This window comes from Zonotrichia albicollis, unplaced genomic scaffold, assembly GCF_047830755.1.
Source record: "Zonotrichia albicollis isolate bZonAlb1 unplaced genomic scaffold, bZonAlb1.hap1 Scaffold_83, whole genome shotgun sequence".
NCBI classification, from domain to species: domain Eukaryota; kingdom Metazoa; phylum Chordata; class Aves; order Passeriformes; family Passerellidae; genus Zonotrichia; species Zonotrichia albicollis.
In genome coordinates, this window is record NW_027428460.1 from 654,653 (window position 1) to 668,946 (window position 14,294).

At 49.3% G+C, this 14,294-nt stretch overlaps 1 protein-coding gene across 8 annotated transcripts in view; it reads left to right on the forward strand.

The window, feature by feature from the left end:
* The window catches only part of LOC141728024 (multiple epidermal growth factor-like domains protein 8), a 109,859-nt gene that overhangs the window by 64,895 nt on the left and 30,670 nt on the right, over positions 1–14,294 (forward strand). For all 8 annotated transcript variants that reach the window (XM_074534324.1, XM_074534322.1, XM_074534317.1 and 5 more), the window contains exon 17: positions 13,906–14,038. In XM_074534324.1, coding sequence (XP_074390425.1) covers positions 13,906–14,038 — 133 coding nt within the window. The remainder of the gene's footprint in view (positions 1–13,905; positions 14,039–14,294) is intronic.

Here is a 14,294-nt window from a genome sequence, read left to right on the forward strand (position 1 = left end):
ACTGGGACGGACTGGGATGGGACTGGGATGGACTGGGATGGGACTGGGACGGACTGGGATGGGACTGGGACGGACTGGGACGGACTGGGATGGGACTGGGATGGACTGGGACGGACTGGGATGGACTGGGATGGGACTGGGACGGACTGGGACGGACTGGGATGGGACTGGGATGGGACTGGGATGGGACTGGGACGGACTGGGATGGGACTGGGATGGGACTGGGATGGACTGGGATGGGACTGGGATGGACTGGGATGGGACTGGGATGGGACTGGGACGGACTGGGATGGACTGGGATGGGACTGGGATGGACTGGGATGGGACTGGGATGGACTGGGACGGACTGGGACGGACTGGGATGGGACTGGGACGGACTGGGATGGACTGGGATGGGACTGGGATGGACTGGGATGGGACTGGGACGGACTGGGATGGGACTGGGATGGACTGGGACGGACTGGGATGGGACTGGGATGGGACTGGGATGGACTGGGATGGGACTGGGATGGACTGGGATGGGACTGGGATGGGACTGGGATGGACTGGGACGGACTGGGATGGGACTGGGATGGGACTGGGATGGACTAGGATGGGACTGGGACGGACTGGGATGGGACTGGGACGGACTGGGATGGGACTGGGACGGACTGGGACGGACTGGGATGGGACTGGGATGGACTGGGACGGACTGGGATGGACTGGGATGGGACTGGGACGGACTGGGACGGACTGGGATGGGACTGGGATGGACTGGGACGGACTGGGACGGACTGGGATGGGACTGGGACGGACTGGGACGGACTGGGATGGGACTGGGATGGACTGGGATGGGACTGGGACGGACTGGGATGGGACTGGGATGGGACTGGGACGGACTGGGATGGGACTGGGACGGACTGGGATGGGACTGGGATGGGACTGGGACGGACTGGGATGGACTGGGACGGACTGGGACGGACTGGGACGGACTGGGATGGGACTGGGATGGACTGGGATGGGACTGGGATGGACTGGGATGGGACTGGGACGGACTGGGATGGGACTGGGACGGACTGGGACGGACTGGGATGGGACTGGGATGGACTGGGACGGACTGGGACGGACTGGGACGGACTGGGATGGGACTGGGACGGACTGGGACGGACTGGGATGGGACTGGGATGGGACTGGGATGGGACTGGGACGGACTGGGACGGACTGGGATGGGACTGGGATGGGACTGGGACGGACTGGGATGGGACTGGGACGGACTGGGATGGGACTGGGATGGGACTGGGACGGACTGGGATGGACTGGGACGGACTGGGACGGACTGGGACGGACTGGGATGGGACTGGGATGGACTGGGATGGGACTGGGATGGGACTGGGATGGGACTGGGATGGGACTGGGACGGACTGGGATGGGACTGGGACGGACTGGGATGGGACTGGGATGGACTGGGACGGACTGGGATGGGACTGGGATGGACTGGGATGGACTGGGATGGGACTGGGATGGGACTGGGATGGACTAGGATGGGACTGGGACGGACTGGAATGGGACTGGGACGGACTGGGATGGGACTGGGACAGACTGGGACGGACTGGGATGGGACTGGGATGGACTGGGACGGACTGGGATGGACTGGGATGGGACTGGGACGGACTGGGACGGACTGGGATGGGACTGGGATGGACTGGGACGGACTGGGACGGACTGGGATGGGACTGGGACGGACTGGGACGGACTGGGATGGGACTGGGATGGACTGGGATGGGACTGGGACGGACTGGGATGGGACTGGGACGGACTGGGACGGACTGGGATGGGACTGGGATGGGACTGGGATGGACTGGGATGGACTGGGATGGGACTGGGATGGACTGGGATGGGACTGGGACGGACTGGGACGGACTGGGATGGGACTGGGATGGACTGGGATGGGACTGGGATGGGACTGGGATGGACTGGGATGGGACTGGGACGGACTGGGACGGACTGGGATGGGACTGGGATGGGACTGGGATGGACTGGGACGGACTGGGATGGACTGGGACGGACTGGGACGGACTGGGATGGGACTGGGATGGGACTGGGATGGACTGGGACGGACTGGGATGGACTGGGACGGACTGGGACGGACTGGGACAGACTGGGATGGGACTGGGATGGACTGGGACGGACTGGGACGGACTGGGATGGGACTGGGATGGACTGGGATGGGACTGGGATGGGACTGGGATGGGACTGGGATGGACTGGGATGGACTGGGATGGGACTGGGATGGACTGGGATGGGACTGGGACGGACTGGGACGGACTGGGATGGGACTGGGATGGACTGGGATGGGACTGGGATGGGACTGGGATGGACTGGGATGGGACTGGGACGGACTGGGACGGACTGGGATGGGACTGGGATGGACTGGGACGGACTGGGACGGACTGGGATGGGACTGGGATGGACTGGGATGGGACTGGGACGGACTGGGACGGACTGGGATGGGACTGGGATGGACTGGGACGGACTGGGACGGACTGGGATGGGACTGGGATGGACTGGGATGGGACTGGGACGGACTGGGACGGACTGGGATGGGACTGGGATGGACTGGGATGGGACTGGGATGGACTGGGACGGACTGGGATGGGACTGGGATGGACTGGGATGGGACTGGGATGGACTGGGACGGACTGGGACGGACTGGGATGGGACTGGGACGGACTGGGACGGACTGGGATGGGACTGGGACGGACTGGGACGGACTGGGACGGACTGGGACGGACTGGGATGGGACTGGGATGGGACTGGGATGGGACTGGGACGGACTGGGATGGGACTGGGATGGGACTGGGACGGACTGGGATGGACTGGGATGGACTGGGACGGGACTGGGATGGGACTGGGATGGACTGGGATGGACTGGGATGGGACTGGGACGGACTGGGATGGACTGGGATGGGACTGGGACGGACTGGGATGGACTGGGATGGACTGGGACGGGACTGGGATGGGACTGGGATGGACTGGGATGGGACTGGGATGGGACTGGGACGGACTGGGACGGACTGGGATGGGACTGGGATGGGACTGGGATGGGACTGGGACGGACTGGGATGGGACTGGGATGGGACTGGGACGGACTGGGATGGGACTGGGACGGACTGGGATGGGACTGGGATGGGACTGGGACCGACTGGGATGGACTGGGATGGGACTGGGACGGACTGGGACGGACTGGGATGGGACTGGGATGGACTGGGACGGACTGGGATGGACTGGGACGGACTGGGACGGACTGGGATGGGACTGGGATGGGACTGGGATGGACTGGGACGGACTGGGATGGGACTGGGATGGACTGGGATGGACTGGGACGGACTGGGATGGGACTGGGATGGACTGGGATGGACTGGGACGGACTGGGATGGGACTGGGATGGGACTGGGACGGACTGGGACGGATTGGGACGGATTGGGATGGGACTGGGATGGACTGGGACGGACTGGGATGGGACTGGGATGGGACTGGGATGGACTGGGACGGACTGGGATGGGATAATGGGATACTGGGAATGGACTGGGATGGGACTGGGATACTGGGATTAGTAGAGATGGGACTGGGATGAGACTGGGATGGGACTGGGATGGGACTGGGATGGACTGGGATGAGACTGGGATGGACTGGGACGGACTGGGATGGGACTGGGAGGTACTGGGAGGGAACTGGGACGGACTGGGATGGGACTGGGAGGTACTGGGAGGGAACTGGGACGGACTGGAATGGGACTGGGATGGACTGGGATGGGACTGGGACGGATTGGGATGGGACTGGGATGGACTGGGATGGACTGGGATGGGACTGGGATGGGACTGGGACGGACTGGGACGGACTGGGACGGATTGGGATGGGACTGGGATGGACTGGGACGGACTGGGATGGGACTGGGATGGGACTGGGATGGACTGGGACGGACTGGGATGGGATAATGGGATACTGGGAATGGACTGGGATGGGACTGGGATACTGGGATTAGTAGAGATGGGACTGGGATGAGACTGGGATGGGACTGGGATGGGACTGGGATGGACTGGGATGAGACTGGGATGGACTGGGACGGACTGGGATGGGACTGGGAGGTACTGGGAGGGAACTGGGACGGACTGGGATGGGACTGGGAGGTACTGGGAGGGAACTGGGACGGACTGGAATGGGACTGGGATGGACTGGGAGGGAACTGGGACGGACTGGGATGGGACTGGAATGGGACTGGGATGGACTGGGAGGGAACTGGGACGGACTGGAATGGGACTGGGATGGGGCTGGGAGGTACTGGGAGGGAACTGGGACGGACTGGGATGGGACTGGGAGGTACTGGGAGGGAACTGGGACTAACCGTCATGGACTGGGATGGACTGGGATTAAGTGGAGTTAACTGGGATTAAGTGGGGTGGGATACTGGGATGGACTGGGACGGACTGGGAATGGGGTAATGGGATACTGGGATGGACTGGGATGGTCTGGGATGGACTGGGAATGGGATAAGGGGATACTGGGAATGGACTGGGATGGGATAACAGGATACTGGGATAAGACTGGGATTGACTGGGATGCAGTAATGGGATACTGGGATATACAGGGAGGGATTGGGATGGGAGCGGGAGGGAACTGGGATTAACTGGGATGGACTGGGATGGGATACTGGGATACCAGGAATGGACTGGGATGGACTGGGATTAACTGGGAATGGGGTAATGGGATACTGGGAGGGACTGGGATGAACTGGGAGCTTCTGGGGGTGACCATGGGAATGGAATCCAGGAATTCAAGGATGCAGGAAATTCAGGAATTCAGAGAACTCAAGGATTAAAGGGAATTCAGAAATCCTGGGAATCCAGGAAATTTAGGAATTAGAGAATCCAGGAAATTCAGGACATTTAGGAATTCCAGGATTAAAGGGAATTCAGGAAATTCAGGAATCCTGGGAATTCAGGGAATCCAGAAAATTCAGGAATTCAAGGGTTAAAGGAATTCAGGAAATCCAGGAAATTCAGGAATTCAAGGATGAAAGGGAATTCAGGGAATCCAGGGATTGAAGAAATTCAGGAATTCAGGAAATTCAGGAATTCGGGAATCCAGGAAATTCAGGAATTCAAGGATTAAAGGGAATTCAGGGAACTTTGAAATCCTGGGAATTCAGGGAATCCAGGAAATTCAGGAATTCAAGGATAAAAGGGAATTCATGAAACTTGGGAATCCAAGAAATTCAGGAATCCAGGAAATTCAAGGAATCCTGGGAATCCAGGAAACTCTGGAATTTGGGAATTCAGGAATCCAGGGATTGAAGAAATTCAGGAATTCAGGAAATTTAGGAATTCGGGAATCCAGGAAATTCAGGAATTCAAGGATTAAAGAGAATTCAGGAATCCAGGGATTGAGGAAATTCAGGAATTCAGGAAATTTAGGAATTTCCCACCTGGCGCCTTTGGATCAGCCAGGATGGCTCCTGAGAAATCTGGCATCCCTTTGGATCCCCTTGGGCCATTCCAGAACATTCCGGAGGGAACATTCCGGAACATTCCAGGGGGCCATTCCAGAGGGGCCATTCCGGAAGGTTCCATCCCCATTCCCGTTGGGTTTTTTTCCCGTTTCCCAGGAATTCCTGTGGGCGGAGCCTCCGGAGGCGCCTGCGCACACCTGGTGTATCCTGAGCCCGGAATTCCCAACATTCCCAAAATTCCCAAAATTCCGGGAGTTCTGGGGTTGGGATTTGGGATCTGGGGTTGGATCCACGGGAATTACCCTGGGAATTCCAGGAATTTCAGGAATTCCGGCATTGGGATTTGGGCTTGGATCCTTGGGAATTATCCCAGGAATTCTGGGGTGTCCTTGGGAATTCCCAAAATTCCCAAAATTCCCAGAATTCTGGGATTGGGATTTGGGGTTGGATCCTTGGGAATTGTCCAGGGAATTCTGGGGTGTCCTTGGGAATTCCCAAAATTCCCAAAATTCCGGGATTGCGATTGGGGGTTGGATCCTTGGGAATTATCCCAGGAATTCTGGGGTGTCCTTGAGAATTCCCAAAATTCCCAAAATTCCGGGATTGGGATTGGGGGTTGGATCCATGGGAATTATCCCAGGAATTCCAGGAATTTTGGGAATTCCGGGATTGGGATTTGGGGTTGGATCCTTGGGAATTATCCCGGGAACTCTGGGGTGTCCTTGGGAATTCCCAAAATTCCCAAAATTCTGGGATTGGGTCCTTGGGAATTGTCCAGGGAATTCTGGGGTGTCCTTGGGAATTCCAAAAATTCCAGGAATTTCAGGAATTCTGGGAGTTCTGGGATTGGGGTTTGGGATTTGGGGTTGGATCCTTGGGAATTATCCCAGGTATTCCAGGAATTTTGGGAATTCCAGGAATTTCAGGAATTCTGGGATTGGGATTTGGGCTTGGATCCTTGGGAATTATCCCAGGAATTCTGGGGTGTCCTTGGGAATTCCCAAAATTCCCAAAATTCCCAAAATTCCGGGATTGGGATTGGGGGTTGGATCCTTGGGAATTATCCAGGAATTCTGGGGTGTCCTTGGGAATTCCCAAAATTCCCAAAATTCCGGGAGTTTTGGGTTTGGGATTTGGGATTTGGGATTTGGGGTTGGATCATCTGGGAATCCCAAAATTTTGGGAATTCCAGGAATTCTGGGACTCGGATTTGGGATTTGGGCTTGGATCCTTGGGGATTCCCAACATTCCCAATTAATTCCCAATAAATCTCAATCCAAATTAACTCCCAATAATTCCCAATTAATCCCCAATAATTCTCAATTAATAACTGTTAATTCCCAATAATTCCCAATAATTCTCAATTAATCCCAATTAATTCCCATGAATTCCCATTAATCCCCAATAAATCCCCAATATTTCCCAATTAATTCCCATTAACCCCCAATAATTCCCAATTAATTCCCAATAAATCTCAATTAATCCAAATAATTCCCAATTAATCTCCAATAATTCTCAATTAATCCTTATTAATTCCAATAATTCCCTATTAATTCCCCAGTAATTGCCAATAATTACTAATAATCCCCAATAATTCCCATTAATTCCTAATTAATCCCCGATCATTCCCAGCCCCCCTTCTCCATTGGCGGCTCCCATTCCTGGATTTTCCCCAATAATTCTCAATTAACCCCCAATAATTCCCAATTAATCCCCAATAATTCTCAATTAATCCCAATTAATTCCCAAAAAATTCCTCTGAATTCTCATTAATTCCCAATTAACCCCTAATAATTCCCAATTAATTCCCAATAAACCCCATGAATCCCCAGTAATTGCCAATAATTACTAATAATTCCCAAAAATTCCCCATTAATTCCCATTAATCCCTGATGACCCCCAATAATTCCCAATTAATTCCCAATAATTCCTATTTAATCCCCAATAAACCCCATGAATTCCCAATAATTCCCAATAAACCCCCAGTAACTGCCAATAATTACTAATAATTCCCAATAATTCCTAATAAATCCCTAGTAGTTGCCAATAATTACTAATAATTCCCAATAATTCCCCATGAATCCCAACGGACCCTCTACAATTCCCAAAAATTCCATTCCCGGATTTTCCTGATCTCGGTCCCAGGGCCCTGGAGCCGCCGCTGAGCTCAGGGATCCCTGGGAATCCCTGGGAATGGGATCCTGGAATTCCCTGGGAATGGGGGAAAGCAGGTGGGGAGAATTCCCAAAGAATTCCATGAGATTGGGATCCTGGAATTCCTGAAATTCCCTGGGAATGGGGGAGGGAGCCTGGATGGCGGGTGGGGAGAATTCCCAAAAATTCCCTGGGAATGGGAGCCCAAAAATCCCTGGGAATGGCGGAGGTGGGGGTGGATTCCCGAAAATTCCATGGGAGAGAATTCCTGAAATTGCATGGGAATGGGATCCTGAACATCCCCGGGAATGGGGGAGGTGGGGGTGGAGTCCCAAAAATTCCATTGGAGGGAATTCCCGGAATTCCCTGGGAATGGATCCTGACCATCCCTGGGCATGGGGGAAAGCAGGTGGGGAGAATTCCCAAGAATCCCATTCCCGGATTTTCCTGAGCCCGTTCCAGCTCTCTGGAGCCGCCGCTGAGCGACCGCCCGGAGCCCAGGTGGGATTGGGGGGAAAAACGGGAATTCCGGGAAAATTCCCATCCCCACATCCCGGGCTTTTCCTGGGGGTGGGGCAGCTCTGGGTTTGCTGGGAATTCCTTCCTCATTCCCAGTTTTTCTATTCCTATTTTTCCCAATTTTCCCATTTTTCTCATTTCCAAATTCCCATTTTTTCCTTTCCCATTTTTCCCATTTTTCCATTTTTCCCATTCCCCTGATTCCTATTCCCAAATTCCCATTCCAATCCCCTTTCCTATTATTCCCATTATTCCCATTATTCCCATTATTCCCATTATTCCCATTTTCATCCCCTTTCCCTTTATTCCCATTTTTTCCCATTCTTCCCACCCTATTCCCATCATTCCCATTATTCCCACTTTTCCCATTTCCATTTTCCTCACTCCATTCCCGTTTTTCCCACTTTCCCAATTCCCCATTCCCATTATTCCCATTATTCCCATCATTCCCATTCCCATTCCCACCATTCCCATTATTCCCATTCCCACTATTCCCATTCCCATATTTAGTGATGCCAGAATTCCGGGATTTTTCCGGGATTTTCCCGGGATGGATTTTGGGATTCCGGGGTTTTCCCAGTGCCAGAATTCTGGGATTTTCCAGGATTTTTCCCAGGATGGATTTGGGGATTCCCAGGTTTTTGTCAATGCTGGAATTCCGGGATTTTTCTGGGATATTTCCGGGATGGATTTTGGGATTGCAGGGTTTTTTCCAATGCCGGAATTCCGGGATTTTCCCGGGATGGATTTGGGGATTTCAGGTGTTTTTCCCAGTGCCGGAATTCTGGGATTTTTCCGGGATTTTCCGAGATTTTTCATGGGAGGGATTTGGGGATTCCGGGGTTTTTGCCAATGCCGTAATTCCGGGATTTTCCGGGATTTTTCTGGGATTTTTCCTGGGATGAATTTGGGGATTGCAGGGTTTTTCCCAATGCTGGAATTCCGGGATTTTCTGGGAATTTTGGGAGCTCAGGGAGCTTTTCCAGGTGGGTGGAAATGTGGAATATTCCGGAATTCCTGTTGGAACTTTGGGAATGTGGAAATTCCCTGGGGAGCTGCTTCACCCTCTGGAATACAACAATTGAATATAAATTATAATTAATTATAATTTATTTATAAATTATTATATATTAATTTTGTCTATTATATTATAAAATTATTATATAATTATTATATTATAGTATATTAGATTATAATATATATTATATATAATGTATTATATATATTATATTTGATATGCTGTTGTTAAAATATAATATAATATAATATAATATAATATAATATAATATAATATAATATAATATAATATAATATAATATAATATAATATAATATAATATATATTGTATTTTATATGTTATATATTGTATATTATATGTTATATATTGTATATTCTATTCTATTCTATATATTATATTATATTATATTATATTATATTATATTATATTATATTATAATTATATTATTATGTATATTAGTAATTTATTTATAGATTATATAAATTATTTATAATTAATTATAAATTATGATTAATTATATCATTCTTGTTGCCATAAGAATTTTAGGGCATTTAACAGCAGAGCTCTGATCCAGAAGGGGTTTTTTGGGGAAAAAATTATAAATTGTAATAATTAATGAATTAAATTATAATTAATATATGAATTAATATATATACACATAATATATATATATATAATATTATATATATATAATATTATATATATAAATAATATAATTTAAATTGTAATTAATTATATCGTTCTTGTTGCCATAAGAATTTTAGGGGATTTAACAGCAGAGCTCTGATCCTGAGGGTTTTTTTGGGGGAAAAAATTATAAATTATATTAATAATTAATTATAAATAATTATAAATTATAATTAATTTTATTGTTCTTGTTGCCATAAGAATTTTTGGGTATTGAGGAGCAGAGCTCTGATCCTGAGGGGTTTTTGGGGGAAAAAAAATCCCAAAAAACCCCAAAAAGCGGAAAAAGCACAGCTTGGATCCGAGCTGCCGATCAGATCCAAAATCTTGGAATTTTCATGGATCGTGGATGAGGGTGAGGGTGGGGACATCGTGCAGGAGGAGCCGGGTGCTCCAAGGGAATTTTCTGGATTTTCTGGATTTCCTGGATTTCCCAGATTCTCTTTGCTGGTGTTGCTGCTCCATCCCTGGTAGTGCCCAAGGAAAATTGGGAATAATCTGGGAATGGGATGGGATTGGAGGGCCCTTCCCACCCAAACCATTCCAGAATTCCATAATTCCATCTCCAAGTCCTTTCCCAGTTTCTGGTGCTGTTTGGTGTCCCAGTCTGAACTGGGCATTCCAGAATTCCATAATTCCATCTCCCAATCCTTTCCCTGTTTCTGGTGCTGTTTGGTGTCGGTCTGAACTGGGAATTCCACCTGGATTCTGGAATTCCATAATTCCATCTCCAGCGGCTTTCCGGTTTTGGTTTGGTGTCAGTCTGAACTGGGAATTCCACCTGGATTCCAGAATTCCATGGTTCTGTCTCCCAGTAGTTTTCTAATTCCTGTTTGGGGTCAGTCAGAACTGGGAATTCCATCCAAATTCCAGAATTCCATAATTTTGTATCCCAATGGTTTCCCTGTTCCTGCTTGGTGTCCCAGTCAGAACTGGGAATTCCATCCAAATTCCAGAATTCCAGGATTCCATCTCCAAGTCCTTTCCCAGTTTCTTGTGCTGTTTGGTGTCCCAGTTTGAACTGGGAATTCCACCTGGATTCTGGAATTCCATAATTCCATTTCCCAGTGATTTTCCTGTTTGTGTTTGGTGTCCCAGTCTGAACTGGGAATTCCAAGGGGGATTCCAGAATTTTGTGGAATTCCAATGATTTTCCAGTTCCGGTTTGGTGTCGGTCTGAAATGGGAATTCCATCCAGATTCCATCCAGATTCCAGGATTCCATGATTCCAGAATTCCATGATCATTCTCCAAATCCTTTTCCAGTTTCTGGTTTGGTGTCGGTTCTGAACTGGGAATTCCATCCAGATTCTGGAATTCCATGATCCCGTCTCCCAATCCTTTCCCAGTTTCTGGTGCTGTTTGGGTCAGTCTGAACTGGGAATTCCAGAATTCCATAATTCCATCTCCCAATCCTTTCCCAGTTTCTGGCGCTGTTTGGTGTCAGTTTCAACTGGGAATTCCACCGGAATTCCAATGGTTTTCCAGTTCCAGTTTGGTGTCAGTCTGAACTGGGAATTCCACCTGGATTCTGGAGTTCCCTAATTCAGTCTCCCAGTGGTTTTCCAATTCCTGTTTGGTGTCAGTCTGAACTGGGAATGTTTTCCTGGATGCTGATATCCCTGAATCCTGTTATCCCTGGATCCCATTTCCCCTGGATCTCATTTTCCCTGGATCCCATTATCCCTGGATGTTGATATCCCTGGATTCCGTTATCCATGGATTTTGTTTTCCCTGGATCCTGATATCCCTGAATGTTTTTTTCCCTGGATGCCGATGTTCCTGGGTCCCATTATCCCTGGATTCCATTTTTACTGGCTCCCTTTATCCCTGGATTTTGTTTTCCGTGGATCCCATTTTCCCTGGATCGCGTTATCCCAGGATCCTGTTATCCCTGGATTCTGTTATCCCTGAATGTTGGTTTCCCTGGATCCCATTATCCCCAGATCCCATTATCCCTGGATTTTGTTTTCCCTGGGTTTTGTTTTCCCTGCATCCCATTTCCCCTGGATCTCATTATCCCTGGATCCCATTATCCCTGGATTTTTTCCTGGATCCCATTTTCCCTGGATTTTGTTTTCCCTGGATATTTTAACCCCTTCGTGCCCATCCTTGCCCCAAACACCCCCAGCATATTCCCTGCCCATTGGGATGAACATTCCCAACAGGGATTTCCCGGAATTCCGAGCCCTTTCCTGCCCACTGGGATGAACATTCCCAACAGGGATTTCCCTTTTCCCGGAATTCCAAGCCATTCCCAGCCCATTGGGATGAACATTCCCAACAGGGATTTCCCATTGATTTCCCAGGATTCCGAGCCCTTCCCAGCCCGCTGGGATGAACATTCCCAACAAGGATTTCTTCTTTTCCTGGGATTTCCCGGAATTCCGAGCCATTCCCTGCCCATTGGGATGAACATTCCCAACAGGGATTTCCCGGAATTCCGAGCCCTTCCCTGCCCACTGGGATGAACATTCCCAACAGGGATTTCCCGGAATTCCGAGCCCTTCCCTGCCCACTGGGATGAACATTCCCAACAGGGATTTCCCGGAATTCCGAGCCCTTCCCTGCCCATTGGGATGAACATTCCCAACAAGGATTTCTCCCTTTCTGGAATTCCGAGCCCTTCCCTGCCCACTGGGATGAACATTCCCAACAGGAATTTCCCTTTTCCCAGGATTCTGAGCCCTTCCAGCGGGAATCGGGAGCTGCCCTCCCCTCCCCTCCCCTCCCCTCCCCTCCCCTCTCAGAAATTGCCATTTTTTGTTCATCTCTTTGCCCATTTCTGGTCATTTTCTGCTCCAGCGGCTCCTTTGTGGTCGCCGTTCCAGCTGGGAACGCCCCCGGGGCCTCCCTGCGTTATCCCAACCCTGCAATTCCCGATTTTCCGTTTCCCAGGAATTGCTGCCTGCTCTGCCTTTTGTTGGGTTTTTTGGGTGGTTTTTGGGGATTTTTGGGTTTTTTTCTGCTCTAAATTTGCTCCTTTTTGCCTTTTAAAAATCCCTCCCAAACCTCAAAGGAATGATTTTAAAATCTGATGTTCTGCTGCCCACGAGGGGTTAAAAATATAGGGAATGTGGGGAATCCTTATGGAATATGGAGAATTCCTTCTTTCTTTCTTTATTTTTTTCTTTCTTCTTTCTTTCTTCTTTCTTTCTTTCTTCTTCCTTTCCTTTCCTTTCCTTTCCTTTCCTTTCCTTTCCTTTCCTTTCCTTTCCTTTCCTTTCCTTTCCTTTCCTTTCCTTTCCTTTCCTTTCCTTTCCTTTCCTTTCCGGCACCAGTGTGATGAAATCCACCGGAGATTTCAACAACCCACTAATTACCAACCAACAATTAATTACTTTCATTATTTTAATTATTTCGAATATGTACCGTAGCCAATGCTGGTGATGTGGGCGTGGCTTGGGCATGCAAATGAGCTCATTAATTATGCAAATTTGTGGTAAATATTGACAAGGTGTGCCGGCAGCCTCTGGGATTTCAACACCGCCCACATTATAATAACTGATGATTAATTACTTTAATTACTTTAATTATTTTAATTACAAACTGTACTTAATGCTGGTGATAGGGGGGGTCGATTAGGCATGCAAATGAGCTCATTAATTATGCAAATTTGTGGTAAATATTGACAAGGTCTGCTGGCAGCATCAGGTATTTCAATAGTGCAATGCTATATTAACTGATAATCAACTACTATAATTATGTATCGTACGTAATCCTGATTATGTGGGCACTAATTAGGCATTCAAATGAGCTCATTAATTATGCAAATGCAGGTGAACAGCGACAAGGTGTACTGGCAGTGTCAGGTATTACAACAGCACAATGCTATATTAACCAATAATCAACTGCTATAATTATGAACCATACTTAATCCCCATGATGCTAGCATTAATTAGGCATGCAAATGAGCTCATTAACTATGCAAATGCAGGTGAACAGCCACAAGGTGTCCCCACTTTTCACCCATTTTTCCCCCAAATTTTCCCCAATTTCTCCCCAATTTTCCCCCAAATTTTCCCCAATTTTCCCCATTGCAGCGTTTCCGGGCGGGGCCGCGGGGCCGCTCCCAGTCTGAGGAGGAATTGGCCCAACTGGGGGAACGGGAGGAGCTGGAGGAGGAGCTGGGGCTGGGGGAGGGGCAGCCCCCGGACCCCCACAGCCAGCCCAGCGGCAAGAACACGACTGAAATCATTGGGGTTTTATTTGGGATTTTTGGGGTTTTTATTTTGATTTTTTGGGGTGTTTATTTTGATTTTTAGGGGTTTTTTTGGGGTGTTTATTTTGATTTTTTTGGGGTTTTTATTTTGATTTTTTAGAGTTTTTTTGGGAGGTTTTTATTTTGATTTTTGGGGTTTTTTTGGGCTTTTATTTTGATTTTTTGGGGGTTTTTGGGGGTTTTTATTTTGATTTTTTGGGGATTTTTTTG